Raw genomic sequence first — 19,792 nt, 5'->3', positions numbered from 1 at the left:
CCTCTCATCCTGGGATATACGATATGACCGTCATAATACAAAATGCAAAAAAATATCATTGGGCATCTGTTACCAGAATGCTAACTAAATTAAACCAACTAATAGTGCAATTCCATGTAGGCTGCTATCTAAATGTGCTAATGAGTGCAAAAAAATAATAATCAAATTGCAAAGACAGGCAATACAGCTCATAAAGTTATACATAAGCTCAGCTATAAAAGAGCTTTTTCAGGACCCTGTCTTTCAAAGATAATTCATAAAAATCCAAATAACTTAAGATCTTCATTGTAAAGGGTTTAAACACGGTTTCCTATGCTTGTTCAATAAACAATTAATGAACATGCACCTGTGGAACGGTCAATAAGATTCTAGCAGCTTAGACGGTAGGCATTAAGGTCACAGTTATAAAAACTTAGCGCACTAAAGAGGCCTTTCTACTGACTGAAAAACACCAAAAGAAAGATTCCCAGGGTCTCTGCTCATCTTTGTGAATGTGCCTTAGGCATGCTGCATGGAGGCATGAGGACTGCAGATGTGGCCAGGTTAATAAATTGCAATGTCCGTACTGTGAGACGCCTAAGACCGCGCTACAGGGAGACAGGATGGACAGCTGATCATCCTTGCAGTGTCAGACCATGTGTAACAACACCTGCACAGGATCGGTACATCCGAACATCACACCTGTGGGACAGGTACAGGATGGCAACAACAACTGCCCGAGTTACACCAGGAATGCACAATCCCACCATCCAGTGCTCAGACTGTCTGCAATAGGCTTAGAGCGGCTGGACTAAGGGCTTGTGTAGACCTGTTGTAATTCAGGTCCTCACCAGACATCACCGGCTACAACGTCGCATATGGGCACAAACCCATCGTCGCTGGACCAGACAGGATTGGCAAAAAGTGCTCTTCACTGTCGAGACGTGGTTTTGTCTCACCAGAGGTGATGGTCGGATTGGCGTTTATCATCGAAGGAATGACCGTTACACCGAAGCTTGTACTCTGGAGTGGGATCGAGGTGGAGGGTCAGTCTTGGTCTGGGCGGTGTGTCATGGCATCATCGGACTGAGCTTGCTGTCATTGCAATCTCAATGCTGTGCGTTACAGGGAAGACATTCTCCTCCATGTGGTACCCTTCCTACAGGCTCATCCTGACATGGCCATACTGCTTGTTCTGTGCATGATTTCCTGCAAGACAGGAATGTCAGTGTTCTGCCATGGCCAGCAAAGAGCCCGGATCTCAATTCCATTGAGCACGCCTGGGACCTGTTGGATCAGCGGGTGAGGGATAGGGCCATTCCTCCCCAGAAATGTCAGAGAACTTGGTGGAAGAGTGGGGTTACATCTCACAGCAAGAACTGGCAAATCTGATGTCAGATGTCAATCTGATGTCAGTCAGATACTGACTTTTGATTTTGACATCCCTCCCCTTTGTTCAAAGCCACATGATTCAATTTGTTAGTCACATGTCTGTGGAACTTGTTCAGTTTGTCTGTTGAATCTTGTGTTCATATAAATATTTACACGTTTGCTGAAAATGAACGGCGTTGACAATGAGAACTTTTTTGTTTTGTTTTTTTGTTGAATTTATATATAGGTAAAAGCTACCGAATGTAATTTGTGATGAGTTTGGACATTTTACATGAAAGTGAACCAGATACATAGTGCAAATGAACAAAATTTGGACACATGCTTGTCTGAAGGAAGAACAGTACTGGCTCTGAAACAGCATGTTAAGGTTATAGGCTGTGTTGAGTCTGGAGTCAGTAGGGCAAGGGGCCTACCTGCTCTGCTTGGAGAAGAGAGGAGCAGACCGGCCGTGGAGAGAAAGGAAAGGAAATCATGATGGCAGCGGTACAGAACTCATCCTAGTGGCTTTGACTTCTCAAACACGGCAGAAAGCTTCCAAATATGCTTCCCCGTCACCTTATCAATAAATTAACATACTTTGCCTCTTTCAGCTAGGGGGCACTTTTGTAAAAAAATAAATAATAATTTATATACAAAACCCAACCAAGCCGCACTGCTTCTTAACACAGCGCGCATCCAACCCGGAAGCCAGCTGCACCAATGTGTCGGCGGAAACTCTGTGCACTTTGCAACCATGGTTAGCGGGCACTGCGCCTGGGCCACCACATATGTCACTTGTGCGCGATGAGACAAGGACATCCCTACCGGCCAAGCCCTCCCTAACCCGGACGACGCTAGGCCAATTGTGCGTCGCGGCCGGTTACGACAGCCTGGGCGTGAACCCGGATTCTCTGATGCCACAGCTTAACCACTGCTGTGGTTAAGCACTGCTGTGGTTAACCACTATTTTTTATGTTTGAAAAAATAACATTCCCAAAGTAAACGGCCTATTTCTCAGGCCCATATGCTAGAATATGCATATAATTGACAGATTGGGATAGCAAACACTCTAAAGTTTCCAAAACTGTCTAAATATTGTTTGTGAGTATAACAGAACTGATATTGCAGGCGAAACCTGAGGAAAATCAAACCAGAAAGTGGCTTCTATTTTTGTAAGCTCCACGTTCCATAGCCTGCCTTCGCTCCATTTAAAGGGATATCAACTAGATTCCTTTTCCTATTGCTTCCTCAAGGTGTCAACAGTCTTTAGACATAGTTTCAGGCTTTTATTTTGAAAAATGAGCAAGAAAGATAACTTTGCGTTGGTGGATAGCTGGGTGTTCGCATGAGTTTTGCTTGCGTAACACAGTGGGGCAGCCATGGTCTCTCCCTCTCCTACTGAAAAAGAGACCGTGCCGGTTGATATATTATCGATTTATATATTTTATAAACAACCTGAGGATTGATAATAAAAAAAACGTTTGACATGTTTCTGTGGACATTACGGATACTATTTGGAATTTTCGTCTGCGTTGTCGTGACCGCTCGAGCCTGTGGATTTCTGAATATAACGCGCCAAACAAACGGAGGTATTTTGGATATAAAAATAATCTTTATGGAACAAAAGGAATATTTATTGTGTAACTGGGAGTCTCGTGAGTGATAACATCCAAAGATCATCAAAGGTAAGCAATTTAATTTATTGCTTTTCTGATTTTCGTGACCAAGCTACTTTGATGCTAGGTGTACATAATGTTTTGTCTAGTGATCGACAAATTTACACAAACGCTTGGATTGCTTTCGATGTAAAGCATATTTTCAAAATCTGAGACGACAGGTGGATTAATATTTGAATGTGGCGCTATGCAATTCAGCGGTTGTTGATGACAATTATCCTGCTAAAGGGATGGGTAGCGTCAAGAAGTTAAACTCTTAGACTATCGATACCGACATAAGAACAAGTCTTTGATATTAATTACTAGACTGCAGCTAGGAATTCGGTATCATTGAACGCAGGACTTTACAGAGGGTGTTGTGCCCAACGCATCACCGGGGACAAACAACCTGCCCTCCAGGACACCTACAGCACCTGGATGTCACAGGAAGGCAAGAAGATCGTCAAGGACATCAACCACTCGAGCAACGGCTTGTTCACCCTGCTGTCACCCAGAATGTGAGTTCAGTACATGTGCATCAAAGCTGGGACTAAGAAGCTGTTTTAGTCTCAAGGCCAACATACTGTTAAAAAGCCATCCCTAGCCGGCTTCCACCAGGTTACTCAACACTGCACCCTAGAGGCTGCTGCCATATGTATATAGACATGGAATCGCTGGTCACTTTAATGTTTACATAGTTTTAATTATTTCATATGTGTATATACTGTATTATACTGTGTTTTGGTCAATACCACTCCGAAATGTCTTAATTTCATTCTTTTAGATTTGTATTTTGTTGTAAATTGTTAGATCCACTGTTGGAGCTAGGAACACAAGCATTTTCCTATACCTGCAATAACATCTCCTAAATATGTTATGTGACAATAATATTTGATTTGAATGCCAACTGCAAGCCTAATCCCCCAACATCAGTGCCCGTCCTGACAGAATGGCACCGGAGGAGATGACTGCCATTTTACGGGCTCCTAACCAATTGTGTCACTTTGTGTTATTTCACATTGTTTGCATTGAGGAGTACACCACATCAGTCACCGGCTTCAACAATAAGTGCATCGATGACGTTGTCCCCACAGTCACCGTACGTACATACCTTGACCAGAAGCCATGGATAACAGGCAACATCTGCACTGAGCTAAAGGGTAGAGCTGCCGCTTTGAAAGAGTGGGGCTCTAGCCCGGATGCTTATTAGAAATTCCGCTATGCCCTCAGACATACCATCAAATAGGCAAAGTGTAAATACAGGACTAAAATTGAATCCTACTACAATGGCTCCGACGCTTGTCGGATGTGGCAGGGCTTGCAAACTATTACGGACAACAATGGGAAGCACAGCAGCGAGCTACCTAGTGACACAAGCCTACCAGATGAGCTAAATTACTTCTATGCATGCTTCAAGGCAAGCGACACTGAAGCATGCATGAGAGCATCAGCTGTTCCGGACGACTGTGTGATCACTCTCTCCATAGCTGATGTAAGACCATTAAACAGGTCAACATTCACAAGGCCGCAGGGCCAGACGGATTAACAGGACGTGTACTGCGAGCATGCGCTGTCCAACTGGCAAGTGTCTTCACTGACGTTTTCAACCTCTCCCTTTCTGAGTTTGTAATACCTAATGTTTCAAGCAGACCACCATAGACCCTGTGCCCTAGAACACCAAGATCATCTGCCTAAATCATTACTCAACCGTAGTACTCATGTCTGTAGCCATGGCTCACATCATGGTCATGGCTCACATCAACACCATTATTCCCAAAAACCCTAGACCCACTCCAATTTGCATACCACCCCAACAGATCCACAGTTGACAGAATATCTATTGCACTCAAAACTGCCCTTTCCCACCTGGACAAAAGGAACACATGTGAGAATTATGTTCATTGACTGCAGCGCAGCCTTCACCATTGTACCCACAAATTTCATTATTAAGCTAAGGACCCTGGGACTAAACACCTCCCTCTGCAACTGGATCCTGGACTTCCTGACGGGCTGACACCAGTTGGTAAGGGTAGGCAACACATCTGCCATGCTCATCCTCAACGTGGGGGTCTTCATGGGTGCGTGCTTAATCTCTACCTGTACTCCCTGTTCACCCATGGCTGCGTGGCCGAGATGATCATGGACTACAGGAAAAGGAGTGCCGAGTGCACCCCCATTCTCATCAACGGAGCTGTAGTGGAGCAGGTTGAGATCTTCAAGTTCCTTGGTGTCCACATCACCGACATGGTCCAAACACACCAAGAAAGTTGTGAAGAGGGCACGACAATGCCTATTCCCCCTCAGGATCCTGGAAAGATTTGGCATGGGTGCTCATATCCTTATTGTTCTTCAGCTGCACCATCGAAAACATCCAGACTGGTTGCATCACCGCCTGGTATGGCAACTGCTTGGCCTCCGACTGCAGGGTGCTACAGAGGGTAGTGGGTACGACTCTGTACATAACTGGGGCCAAGCTTCCTGCGATCCAGGACCTCTATACCAGGCAGTGTCAGAGGAAGGCCCTAAAAATTGTCAGACTCCAGCCACCCTAGTCCTAGACTGTTCTCTCTGCTATCGCACGGCAAGTGGTACCGGAGTGCCAAGTCAAGGTCCAAAAGGCTTCTTAACAGCTTCTATCCTCAAGCAATAGAACTGCTGAACATGTAATCAAATGCCTACCCAGACCTTTTACGTTTCCCCTCCCCCCTTTTTTAAACGCTGCTGCTAATTGCTGTTGTATCTATGCATAGTTACTTTACCCCTACCTACATGTACATATTACCTCGACTAACCTGTACCCCCGCACATTGATTCGGTACCGGTACCCCCCCTGTATCTAGCCTCATTATTGTTGCTCTTTTTTACATTATTTAGTCAATCTTTTTTTCTTAACTTCTTGCTTCGAGCAATCCTGTATCCGGGAGCGTAATCATAGCCTCAAGCTCATTACCATAACGCAACGTTAACTATTCATGAAAATCGCAAATGAAATTAAAGAAATATTCACAAGCGTAGCCTTTTGTTAACAACACTGTTATCTCAGATTTTCAAAATTATTCTTTTCAACCATAGCTACACAAGCATTTGTATAAGAGTATTGATAGCTAGCCTAGCATTCAGCAGGCAACATTTTCACAAAAACAAGAAAAGCATTCAAATAAAATAATTTACCTTTTGAAGAACTTCGGATGTTTTCAATGAGGAGACTCTCAGTTCGATAGCAAATGTTCAGTTTTTCCAAAAAGATTATTTGTGTAGGAGAAATCGCTCCGTTTTGTTCATCACGTTTGGCTAAGAAAACCCCCCGAAAATTCAGTCATTACAACGCCAAACTTTTTTCCAAATTAACTCCATAATATCGACAAAAACATGGCAAACGTTGTTTAGAATCAATCCTCAAGGTGTTTTTCACATATCTATTCGATGATAAATCATTCGTGGCAGTTGGGTTTCTCCTCTGAAGCAAATGGAAAAATACACGCAGCTGGAGATTACGCAATAATTTCGACGGAGGACACCAAGCGAGCACCTGGTAAATGTAGTCTCTTATGGTCAATCTTACGTCACAATGCGTCACAATACGTCACAATGCTGCAGACACCTTCGGGAAACGACAGTGTAAACTCATTCCTGGCGCATTCACAGCCATATAAGGAGACATTGGAACACAGCGCCTTCAAAATCTGGGGCATTTCCTGTTTGAAATTTCATCTTGGTTTCGCCTGTAGCATCAGTTCTGTGGCACTCACAGATAATATCTTTGCAGTTTTGGAAACGTCAGAGTGTTTCCTTTCCAAAGCTGTCAATTATATGCATAGTCAAGCATCTTTTCGTGACAAAATATCTTGTTTAAAATGGGAACGTTTTTTTTATCCAAAAATTTAAAGAGCGCCCCCTATATCGAAGAAGTTAACTCCTAGTTTTGTAAGTAAGCATTTCACGGTAACCTGTTATATTCACCGCATGTGACAATTTTGGGGGGGATTTTGCTCATGTGGCTGAGTGGAAGCAAATCTCACAGCAATGCTCTAACATCTAGTGGAAAGCCTTCACAGAAGAATGGATTCTGTTATAGCAGCTAAGGGGGTACCAACTCTATATTAATGCCTGTGATTTTGGAAATAAATGTTCTTCGAGCAGTTGTCCACACACGTTTGGCATGTAGTGGGTAAAACAGTATGCAAACATTAGTGACCAGTGTTCAATGACTATGTACATAGGGCAGCAGTCTTTAAAGTGCAGGGTTGAGTACCGGGTGGTAGCTGGCTAGTAACAGTGACACAAATTCAGGGCAGGGTACTGGGTGGAGGCTGGCTAGTGGTGACTATTTAAGTCTGATGGCCTGAGATATAAACTGTTTTTCAGTGTCTCCATCCTAGCTTTGATGTACCTGTACTGTCTCTGCCTTCTAGATGGGTGAAGAGGCTGTGGCTCGGAAGACTGAGCTCCTTGATGATCTTCTTGGCCTTCCTGTGACACCAGGTGCTGTGGATTTCCAGGGGGGCAGGAAGTGTGCCCCTGTGGGATGCGTTGTGCTGACTGCACAACCCTCTGGAGAGCTCTGCAGTTGCGGAGTGTGCTTGTGTGTATTTTATGAATCCCCATTAGCTGCTGCCAAGGCCATAAGGCGTATTTTTATCTGTTTAAAAAAAAAATCTAATTCTACTGCTGGCATGAGTTATGTGGAATAGAGTTCCATGTAGTCATGGCTCTATCTAGTAATTTGTGCCTCCCATAGTCTGTTCTGGACTGTAGAGACCTCTAGTGGCATGTCTTGAGGGGTGTGCATGTGTGTGGATCCGGGCTGTCTCTCCTCCCTGGATCGATTACATGCTCTGTTAATTGCTTCCTTTTAAAGGGAAAGTCTAGTCAAACTATCTTTTTGGTATTTTTTTCATTCGTCCACCCAAAAATGTTTTGCATGTCAGGAGTCAAGTGTTGCACTTTCAAGAAGGAAAGAGTCACCGGCCATATGATGATGCTGGTTGGATGGAGGAAGACCATCACTGGCTGGACTGGCGCACAAATTACATTAATCAACCAGGAATGGGACAGGGACCATTCAGCTGACACACACTGGGGCTGGTCTAATAGCAGGCATTGTACTAGACTTGCCTAACCACACGCTCATCCAGACAGTCTCTGTTATCTGTGCTGCTTTAAACAGGGATGTGTATAGCGAGTCAGATTCCTGTGGACCTGGCCTCTCCTGTGTTAATTTTTAGCTCTGCTGACTTGCCGTCCAGCTGAGATGCAGGGAAAAGGAGCACACTTACCGGGACCAGTTTCCAGTAACAGTGGATGGAACACCGCCTAACAGAAGCGAGGGTTGTGAGAGAGGAGAAGCGGGAGTTTTAGAAATGTTTTAGAAGTGTGTGTGGTAAAATATTCACTAACAATGTTCCCTCCCAAGAGTAAATCACCTTTCTCCCGGGTAACCCTGTATTTCCCGCCAAAACCAGTAGTGTCATTCTAAAGCATATATATAGACCTATGTCTGGATTCGATTAGAACTTTGATCGTAAATTCAAAACTGATGCGACCTGAGCCCTATATTGAATGAGCCCAAGCCCAACTGATTGCCGTTATCCAATACATATATGATATAGGCTACTGCACATGAACTGTAATACTGCATTGAATTATATGGGCTGGAATTACGCACAGCGTTGAAACCATGATAAAGCAGGGAGAGAACATGGGATTCTGATGCAGCACGTGCAGCCTACAAAGTTACAAGTATAGGCTAGTGAATTACATTGACATGTTGAAGTATATGGCCTATTTGTATAATTGATAGGCTGATATATTTCCCAAATGTTATAAGCCTATTTGGCTCTTTCGCTCTCTCTTGTTGCTTCATTCCTTCCTCGCTTTCAACCGTTAAATTATATCACGTTTGTCCTTAATCATTCTAATGACATCCATATTATAGTACTAGAATTAGATGCAGAAGGCTTTCACTTCTCTTCACGAAGATTGAATGGTTATGGGTCTGACATTAACTGCTATAGACTACTGCCAGTGCAGGTTCGCTCTTCTTTCAAACTGCCCGTGATTTCTATCGGCTGCTATATTTAAAATTCCACAAACAAGAGCTTGGGTACCTCTTCAAATAGTCTAAGAAATACTTTTTTTTTTTAAATGTCCAGAGATGGTATTCTAGTCTAACTTTTCATGCATGGGACTCCAAAAGCTAAGGAGTGTTTTTTTAAGGAGAGGCCAGTGGAGCACAGGTATGGGCGTATTACGCAAGAGGCAATGTTTGATTTTTATGCATACCCCATCTTTAATTATCTAAATATGAGGCTTATACTGCGTTGAATGTATTACCTGAAAGAGGTAGGCCAGGACATCAATCTAAAAATATTCTATATACACACAGTGCCAGTCAAAAGTTTGGACACACCTACTCATTCAAATTTTTTATTATTATAGTGAAGACATCAACTATGGAATAACACATGGAATCATGTAGTAACAACATGTTAAAAAAATCTAAATATATTTTATATTTGAGATTCTTCAAAGTAGCTGCCCTTTGCCTTGATGACAGCTTTGCACACTCTTGGCATTCAATTAACAGGTGTGCCTTAAAGTTAATTTGGGATTTCTTTCTTTCCTTAAAGCGTTTGAGCCAATCAGTTGTGTTGTAAGAATGTAGGGGTGGTATATAGAAGATGGCCGTATTTGGTAAAAGACCAAGTCTATATTATGGCAAGAACAGCTCAAATAAGCAAAGAGAAACAACAGTCCTTTACTTTAAGACATGAAGGTTAGTCAATCCAGGAAAATGTGACATTTTCTTCAAGTGCAGTCGAAAAAACGAAGCGCAATGATGAAACTGGCTCTCATGAGGACTGCCACAGGAAAGGAACACCCAGCGTTACCCCTGCTGCAGAGGATAAGTTCATTAGAATTAATTGCAGGCCAAATAAATGCTTCAGAGTTCAAGTAACAGACATCTCAACATCAACTGTTCAGAAGAGACTGCTTGAATCAGGCCTTCATGGTCGAATTGCTGCAAAAAAAACAAAAGGACACCAATAATAAGAAGACTTGCTTGGGCCAAGAAACACGAGCAATGGACATTAGACTGGTGGAAATCTGTCTTTTGGTCTGATGAATCCAAATTTGAGAGATTTGTTTCCAAATGCTGTGTCTTTGTGATGCAGAGTAGGTGAATGGATGATCGCTGCATATGTGGTTCCCACTGTGAAGCATGGAGGAAGAAGTGTGGGGGTGCTTTGGTTTGTGATGAGTCGGACTGCAGAGTGAAGGAAAAGAAGCCAACAAGTGCTCAGCATATGTAGGAAGTCCTTCAATAAGGTTGGAAAAGCATTCCTCATGAAGCTGGTTGGGAGAATGCAAAGTGTGTGAAAAGCTGTCATTAAGGCAAAGGGTGGCTACTTTGAAGAATCTCAAATATAAAATATTTTTTTATTTGTTTAACACTTTTTTTTAGTTACTACATGATTCCATATGTTACAAAATAAAAATAAAGAAACCCTTGAATGAGTAGTGTCTAAACGTTTGACACTGAATCTAGAACAGGATTGTCTATTTTGTTGTCTGAATGGAATTGAGGGGGAGTGCTGGCGCGTGCACCGATTTTAAAGCAACGATATTCGAGTGAGGCTGTGTTCAAAAATAAAGTGACTGCTCAAGCCAGATGGAGATGGGTAAATTAGACACGCATTCGGTCTTTATATTATAGACTATGCTGCAGCAAATGTAGGCCTAACTATGACAAGAAAAAAAGTTACCATGATATGATAGATCTACATGCACTGTGAACTGCACTCCAATTTGAGATGGGCTGTCTGTTCCCAGCCTGAGCTTTGATGGTTCATCATGCAAAGGCCGCAGAGAAGCCATATTTAAACATTTCATATCATTTCACGCCATGCTGTTCTTACATCCTGAACAAAAATATAAACGCAACATAAGTGTTGGTTTCATGAGCTGAAATAACAGCTCAAAATGTTCCATATGCAGAAAAAGTATTTCTCATTTTTTGCAAATTTGTTTACATCCCTGTTAGTGAGCGTTTCTCCTTTGTCAAGATAATCCATCCACCTGACAAGTGAGACATATCAAGAAGCTTGATTTGACAGCAGGATCATTGCACAGGGGACAATAAAAGGCCACTCTAAAATGTGCAGTTTTGTTACACAACACAATGCCACAGATGTTTAAAGTTTTGAGGGAGCGTGCAGTTGGCATGCTGATTACAGGAATGTCCACCACAGCTCTTACCAGAGAATTTAATGGTAATTTATTTTCCATAAGCCGCGTCCAACGTCTTATTAGAGAATGTGTCAGTACTTCCAACCGGCCTCACAATTGCAGACCATGTGTAACCACGCCAGCCCAGGGACCTCCACATCCGGCTTCTTCACCTGCGGGATTGTCTGAGAACAGCCACCCGGGCAGTTTATGAAACTGAGGAGTATTTCTGCTTGTAATAAAGCCCTTTTGGGGGGTCATGTGACATCCATAGATAAGGGTCAAATTATTTATTTAAATTGATTTCCTTAGTTGTTGTTGCATTTATTTTTGCTCGGTATGACTAATTATTTACGGGTTTCTCGCAGTTATTTATCCTGGGAAAAGGGACTGGTTTTGACCGGTAATCTCAGTATCCGGGTTTTTGCTATTCAACCTTTAGTGTGTGTGTACTCTAACTGTTGGTTTAACAGGCTGTAGGTCTGTGCAGGTTGGAGCCGCCTCATCCTCAGTGCTCGCTCTCAACTTCTGATTTAACTGCAGATAGAGAGTGAGACGATCACATTAACAGTACGATGGTCGTAATTTACAATCACCAGTTCGTGTACTAGAATGTTGTAGTTGTGTTCTAGAATAACCTGGTTGTGCTCTGGTCTTACCTGGTTAACCCAAAAGAGGGTGTTATTCCATGGAGCCCCCCCCCCATCTGCTCTGCCTCCGCTGCCTTCTTCACCTTGCCAACAGTCTCCATGGCAGCCAGTGACATCAGCGTGTCAATCAGGACCAAGTGGACCTTCTCTAGACCAATCAGACCGAGTGAAGCAGACCGTGAGCCAATTTTGAGAGAGCAAAGGATCAATAATAGGAGTAATGTTAGTGTGCACGCGCATTCTTATAACCCTAACGCACAGTCTTGATGGGCGTGTGGCCTTCCTCTATGATGGCCACATCTTGGTCCCTGGGCTCTCGGCCCTTCTTGGTAAGGACCTGCAGCATGGTGCAGTTGGTGTGGTTCCTGAGTTAATTAAGCAATTAACATCCCATCATGTTTAGGGCCATGTAAAAAATGCCCAGTTGCCCATTATTTTGGCTACCGTGTCTAGAAGAGATCTCGTGACTTTGAAAGAGGGGTCTTGAAAGGAGCATAGGGGCTTTAAAGGGGTGTGTTAGTCACCAGATCAACCCAATTGAACACATGGGAGATTCTGGAGCGTTTTCCACCACCATCAACAAAACACCAAATTATGGAATTTCCCATTGAATAATGGTGTCACATCCCTCCAATAGAGTTCCAGACACTCTTAGAATCTATGCCAAGGCACATTGAAGCTGTTCTGGTGGCTTGTGGTGGCCCAACACCCTATTCAGGCACTATGTTGGGTTTGCCTTTATTTTGGCAGTTACCTGTATTGCCCTGTGTTATGCCATGTTGACAGATGCTTGGCTGAGAAGACCATAGATAGTTTAGTGTAGATACTTAGTCTTAGGGATGGCCTGTGATGAGGTCACTTTTATCCACTTTTTATACCACCTGTTTAAACTGCAGGCACTGACTGACTATATAGATATACCGTAAGTACAAGTACATATAGCCTGGATTTAAGATCTTGTGCAAACTGGTCTCTGATGGAAGAGATTTCATGTCTGGATCAGGTTCCTCTGATTTGTATTGTACAGTGCCTTGCGAAAGTATTCGGCCCCCTTGAACTTTGCGACCTTTTGCCACATTTCAGGCTTCAAACATAAAGATATAAAACTGTATTTTTTTGTGAAGAATCAACAACAAGTGGGACACAATCATGAAGTGGAACGACATTTATTGGATATTTCAAACTTTTTTTAACAAATCAAAAACTGAAAAATTGGGCGTGCAAAATTATTCAGCCCCTTTACTTTCAGTGCAGCAAACTCTCTCCAGAAGTTCAGTGAGGATCTCTGAATGATCCAATGTTGACCTAAATGACTAATGATGATAAATACAATCCACCTGTGTGTAATCAAGTCTCCGTATAAATGCACCTGCACTGTGATAGTCTCAGAGGTCCGTTAAAAGCGCAGAGAGCATCATGAAGAACAAGGAACACACCAGGCAGGTCCGAGATACTGTTGTGAAGAAGTTTAAAGCCGGATTTGGATACAAAAAGATTTCCCAAGCTTTAAACATCCCAAGGAGCACTGTGTAAGCGATAATATTGACATGGAAGGAGTATCAGACCACTGCAAATCTACCAAGACCTGGCCGTCCCTCTAAACTTTCAGCTCATACAAGGAGAAGACTGATCAGAGATGCAGCCAAGAGGCCCATGATCACTCTGGATGAACTGCAGAGATCTACAGCTGAGGTGGGAGACTCTGTCCATAGGACAACAATCAGTCGTATATTGCACAAATCTGGCCTTTATGGAAGAGTGGCAAGAAGAAAGCCATTTCTTAAAGATATCCATAAAAAGTGTTGTTTAAAGTTTGCCACAAGCCACCTGGGAGACACACCAAACATGTGGAAGAAGGTGCTCTGGTTAGATGAAACCAAAATTGAACTTTTTGGCAACAATGCAAAACGTTATGTTTGGCGTAAAAGCAACACAGCTCATCACCCTGAACACACCATCCCCACTGTCAAACATGGTGGTGGCAGCATCATGGTTTGGGCCTGCTTTTCTTCAGCAGGGACAGGGAAGATGGTTAAAATTGATGGGAAGATGGATGGAGCCAAATACAGGACCATTCTGGAAGAAAACCTGATGGAGTCTGCAAAAGACCTGAGACTGGGACGGAGATTTGTCTTCCAACAAGACAATGATCCAAAACATAAAGCAAAATCTACAATGGAATGGTTCAAAAATAAACATATCCAGGTGTTAGAATGGCCAAGTCAAAGTCCAGACCTGAATCCAATCGAGAATCTGTGGAAAGAACTGAAAACTGCTGTTCACAAATGCTCTCCATCCAACCTCACTGAGCTCGAGCTGTTTTGCAAGGAGGAATGGGAAAAAATTTAAATCTCTCGATGTGCAAAACTGATAGAGACATACCCCAAGCGACTTACAGCTGTAATCGCTACAAAGTATTAACTTAAGGGGGCTGAATAATTTTGCACGCCCAATTTTTCAGTTTTTGATTTGTTAAAGTTTGAAAAATCCAATAAATGTCGTTCCACTTCATGATTGTGTCCCACTTGTTGTTGATTCTTCACAAAAAAATACAGTTTTAGATCTTTATGTTTGAAGCCTGAAATGTGGCAAAAGGTCGCAAAGTTCAAGGGGGCCGAATACTTTCGCAAGGCACTGTATGTATGGTCTTTGCACTTCTACCTGTACTACGCAGTTAACAGCGTGAGCAACATCCACAGTAATCTGTTGACTACAGTGACATGCTGCAGTAATGAGGGACCTGTAGGTTCGTGTGGCGTGTGGTCCGTTGCCTCTATAGCAGCTCATCTCTTACGTAATCATGGAAGACTGAGTTAGTTTGATTGGTTCATCAGGGTGAATATATAAAAAATTAACAAGTGAAGGTCCTTAAATTCACATTTTCACATTCACTCTCCATCTCTACTCCAATGTTGTCCTCCCCCTCTCCACTAGAAGTCTCCCTATACTAGTAGGCCTCTACTGACCGTTTCTCGTTCTCTCCCTATGTGTGTAGACGTGCCAGCGCCGGAGCAGCCGGAGCTGTTCCTGAAGAAGCTGCAACAGTGCTGTACTGTTTTTGACTTCATGGACACGCTGTCTGACCTAAAGATGAAAGAGTACAAGCGCTCCACGCTCAACGAACTGGTGGACTATGTCACCGTCAGCAGGGGCTACCTGACAGAACAGGCCTACCCGGAGGTTGTCAAAATGGTGAGGCCACAACACATTGTGCCTTAAAGTAAACTAACTCCTAGCCACGCTACAATCTTAGTTTGTAAAATACTGGAGGGTTTCTGGTTCTTACAGACTACTCAGCTTCAGAGTAGTCTGTAAGAACACTAGGACCCATCTCCTAGTTTACCATTTATTTAGAAAAGGGATGTAATCGGGTATGATGGTTGCTAGCCTAGGATTCTGGGAGTAAATAATACGGAATAGATGTCAGTTCAACATCAAATATATACAAAGGATAACTACACCGAGAAAAATAAACGCATCATGCAACAATTTCAAAGATTTTACTGAGTTAGTTCATAAGGAAATCAGTCAGTTGACTCTTATAAGGGAAGATGGCGCCGACAGAGAGGGTCACCTCGCTTCTAGTCCTTAGGAAACTATGCAGTATTTAGTTTATGTATTTCTTAAATTGTTAGCCCAGATAATCTTAAGTGTTATTACATACAGCCGGGAAGAACTATTGGATATCAATCAGGTGGCGCAGTGGTTAAGGGCGCTGTACTGCAGTGCCAGCTGTGCCATCAGAGACTCTGGGTTCGCGACCAGGCTCTGTCGTAACCGGCCGTGACCGGGAGGTCCGTGGGGCGACGCACAATTGGCCTAGCGTCGTCCGGGTAAGGGAGGGCTTGGCAGGTAGGGATGTCCTTGTCTCATCGCGCACCAGCGACTCCTGTGGCGGGCCGGGCGCAGTGCGCGCGAACCAAGGTTGCCAGGTGCACAGTGTTTCCTCCGACACATTGGTGCGGCTGGCTTCCGGGTTGGATTCGCGCTGTGTTAAGAAGCAGTGCGGCTTGGTTGGGTATCGGAGGACGCATGACTTTCAAACTTCGTCTCTCCCGAGCCCGTACGGGAGTTGTAGCGATGAGACAAGATAGTAGCTACTAAAAACAATTGGATACCACGAAATTGGGGTAAAAAGAAAAAATGTAAAAGAAAGACGACCAGGAATATGGCCGAATACAAACAATGTGGTTATTCATTCCGCAAGGCAATCAAACAAGTGAAATGTCAGTATAGGGACAAAGTGGAGTGGCAATTCAATGGCTCAGACACGTATACGGCAGGGTCTACAGACAATCACGGACTACAAAAAGAAAATCAGTCACGTCACGGACACCGCCATGCTTCCAGACAAACTAAACAACTTTGCCCACTTTGAGGATAACACCGTGCCACCGAAGTGGTCCGCTACCAAGGACTGTGGGCTCTCCTCCTTCGTGGCCGATGTGAATAAGACATTTAAACATGTTAACTCTCGCAAGGCTGCCTGCCCAGACGGCATCCCTAGCTGCGTCCTCAGAGCACGCGCAGACCAGCTGGCTGGTGTGTTTATGGACATTCAATCTCTCCCTATCCCAGTCTGCTGTCCCCACATGCTATCCCAGTCTGCTGTCCCCACATGCTTCAAGATGGCCAACATTGTTCATGTACCCAAGGAGGCAAAGGTAACTGAACTGAATGACTATTGCCCCGTAGCACTAACTTCTGTTATCACAAATTGCTTTGAGAGACTAGTCAAGGATCATTTCAACTCCACCTTACCTGCCACCCTAGACCCACTAACCCAATAGGTCCACAGACGATGCAATTGCCATCACACTGCACGCCGTCCTATCCCATCTGGACAAGGGCAATACCTATGTAGGAATGCTGTTCATTGACGACAGCATACACCTTACCTGCCACCCTAGACCCACTGCAATTTGCATACCGCCCCAATAGGTCCACAGACGATGCAATCGCCATCACACTGCCCTATCCCATCTGGACAAGAGGAATACCTATGTAAGAAAGCTGTTCATTGACTACAGCTCAGCATTCAACACCATAGTACCCTCCAAGCTCATCATTGAGGTGGAGGCCCTGGGTCGCAACCCCGCCCTGTGCGATTCGGTCCTGGACTTCATGACGGGCCGCCCCCAGGTGGTGAAGGTAGGAAACAACATCTCCACTTCGCTGACCCTCAACACTGAGGCCCCACAACGGTGTGTGCTAAGCCCTTTCCTGTACTCCCTGTTCACCCATGACTGCGTGGCCATGCACGCCTCCAACTCAATTATCAAGTTTGCAGACACAGTAGTAGGCTTGATAATAGAATTTGTTTAAATTAATGATTAGAATATTCCACCCTGAAACCATATAATTGTACGAAATTGATTATAGTCAGTAAAATTGTAATTAATGTGTGTAGTTTTAGTCAGAATTACGGTAAAACAATATATCTGTACAATATATTGTTTATAGTATCTTAAACACAGACTGTCTGAGCAAAATTCGGTGCCGACCTTGGCTAGGGGCCACAGATTTGGGAGAGGGCAGGGAGTACTTCTCACGGTCTCTATAATCTTTGTCGGCTGGGTAGTGATACAGTATGTGCGTAGGATGTGTGTGTATGTATGTGTGTATGATATCTACTGTTTGTGGAAGTATGTGCGCCGCTATAAAATGGATGTCTTTGTATTGTGGACTTCAGAACGTTCTCGTGAATAAATTGTACTGACCTTTTGCATAAGTCTTTGACTAATTATTATTAAACCCATGGTTTTACAGACCTCGGGGATTGGTCAAAGCTTTTGATTGATTGTTATTATCATTGGGATTGAACATTCTCGTGACAAGGCTTCAACACCAACAACGACGAGACAGACTGTAGGGAGGAGGTGAGGTCACTCGGAGTGTGGTGTCAGGAAAACAACCTCACTCAACGTCAACAAAACAAAGGTTGTGGACTTCAGGAAACAGCAGAGGGAGCACCCCCCTATCCACATCGAAGGGACAGCAGTGGAAAGTTAAGTTCCTCAGCGTACACATCACGGACAAACTGAAATAGTCCACCCACACATACAACCTCAGGAGGCTGAAGAAATGTGTCTTGACACCCAAAAACCCTCACTAACTTTTACAGATGCACAATTGAGAGCTTCCTGTATGGCAACTGCACCGCCCACTATCTTATTGCTCTCCAGAGGGTGGTGCGGTCTGCACAAGGCATCACCAGGGGCAAACTACCTGCCCTCCAGGACACCTATAGCACCTGATGTCAGATGAAGGGCATAAAGATCATCAAGGACAACAACCACCTGAGCCACTGCCTGTTCACCCCGCTATCATCCAGAAGGCGAGGTCAGTGCAGGTGCATCAAAGAGACTGAGAAACAGCTTCTATCTGAAGGCCATCAGACTGTTAAACAGCCATCACTAACACAGAGAGGCTGCTTCCTACATAGACTTGAAATGATTAGCCACTCTAACAAATGGATCACTAGTCACTTCATTAATGCCACTTTAATTATGTTTATGTATCTTGCATTACTTATCCCATATTTATATACTGTATTTTATACCATCTATTGCGTCTTGCCTATGCTGCTTGGTCATTGCTCATCCATATTTTTATATGTACATATTCTTATTCCATCCTTTTACTTAGATGTGTGTGTATTAAGTAGTTGTGGAATTGTTAGATTACTTGTTGATATTGCTGCACTGTCGGAACTAGAAGTACAAGCATTTCGCTACACTCAAATAACATCTGCTAACATGTATGTGACCAATAAAATTTTATTTGGATTTGATTTTTCAATATGCTCTAATGTATCTATGTATTTCACATCACTGGGAATACAGATATGTTTCTGTTGGTCACGGATACCTTAAAAAAAAAAAGGCAGGGGGGTGGAGCAGAACTTGTCCGTATCTGGTGTGACGAGCATTTGCCTCGTTCAGTGCGACATCTTCGCATATTTGATCAGGCTGTTGATTGTGGCCTGTGGAATATTGTACCACTCCTCAATGCGTAGCATGTCTGGTGAGTATGCAAGGCTCTAAAACAATTTTGGAGGCGGCTTATGTAGAGAATGTAATATTCCATTCTCTGGCAACAGTTCTGGTCGACATTCCTGCAGTCAGCATGCCAATTGGAGCCTTTAACTTGACACATCTGTGACATTGTATTTTGTGACAAAACTGCACATTTTAGTGACCTTTTATTGTTCCCAGCACGAAGTGCACCTGTGTAATGATCATGCTGTTTAATCGGATGGAATATCTTGGCAAAGGAGAAATGCTCACTAACAGGGATGTAAGCAAATTTGTGCACAAGATTTTTGAGAAATAAGTTGTGCATATGGAACATTTCCGGGATATTTTATATGAGCTCAAGAAACTTGGGACCAACACTTTGCACGTTGCGTTCATATTTTTGATCAGTATAGTCTCAAGAACCAAGCACTACAAAAAAAGGTACAACTCGGCTAGTGGCTAACACATGTCAAACCATGTAAAACTCTATAGAAAGTCGACACCAAATGCGTAGGTATAAAGGAGAGAGGATAAACTTAATCAATAACACATCCATTGAAGGGAGATGTACTTCAAAGGAGAGGACTATAAACTTAATTTAAAAAACTTCTCAAAACAATTCAATCAGGTAACCACCTTGATTGGAATCAGGTGAGCCTACTTAAGGTGTGGGGGAAGGAAGTCCCGATCTTCAGGAAGTAGGAGTGACGGATGGTAGGTGGAGAGGAAGAGGGTGGGGAATTTTCTGCTGTTGGTATTTAATTTCATTTAGCTAGTTGACAAGAACAATGCTCATTAGTCAACATTTTTGTTTCACAATCAGTATTGAAGTGCCTGAGTTGGCTATAAAACTGATTGTTATATTACTCTGTGTCAATTGCCTTACTTT

The 19,792-nt window shown here is 43.4% G+C and overlaps 1 protein-coding gene across 6 annotated transcripts in view; it reads left to right on the top strand.

Moving 5' to 3' along the window:
• Positions 1-19,792, top strand: part of LOC109904116 (serine/threonine-protein phosphatase 2A 56 kDa regulatory subunit epsilon isoform) — a 71,517-nt gene that overhangs the window by 37,997 nt on the left and 13,728 nt on the right. For 5 of the 6 annotated variants that reach the window (XM_020501260.2, XM_020501261.2, XM_020501259.2 and 2 more), the window contains one exon: positions 14,880-15,076. The exons of the other annotated variant lie outside the window; for it this stretch is intronic. In XM_020501260.2, the coding sequence (XP_020356849.1) occupies positions 14,880-15,076 (197 nt within the window). The remainder of the gene's footprint in view (positions 1-14,879; positions 15,077-19,792) is intronic. 6 annotated transcript variants of the gene reach the window in all.

This window comes from Oncorhynchus kisutch, linkage group LG14 (assembly GCF_002021735.2).
Source record: "Oncorhynchus kisutch isolate 150728-3 linkage group LG14, Okis_V2, whole genome shotgun sequence".
Lineage (NCBI taxonomy): Eukaryota > Metazoa > Chordata > Actinopteri > Salmoniformes > Salmonidae > Oncorhynchus > Oncorhynchus kisutch.
This window is presented reverse-complemented; position numbering and strand designations above follow the sequence as displayed.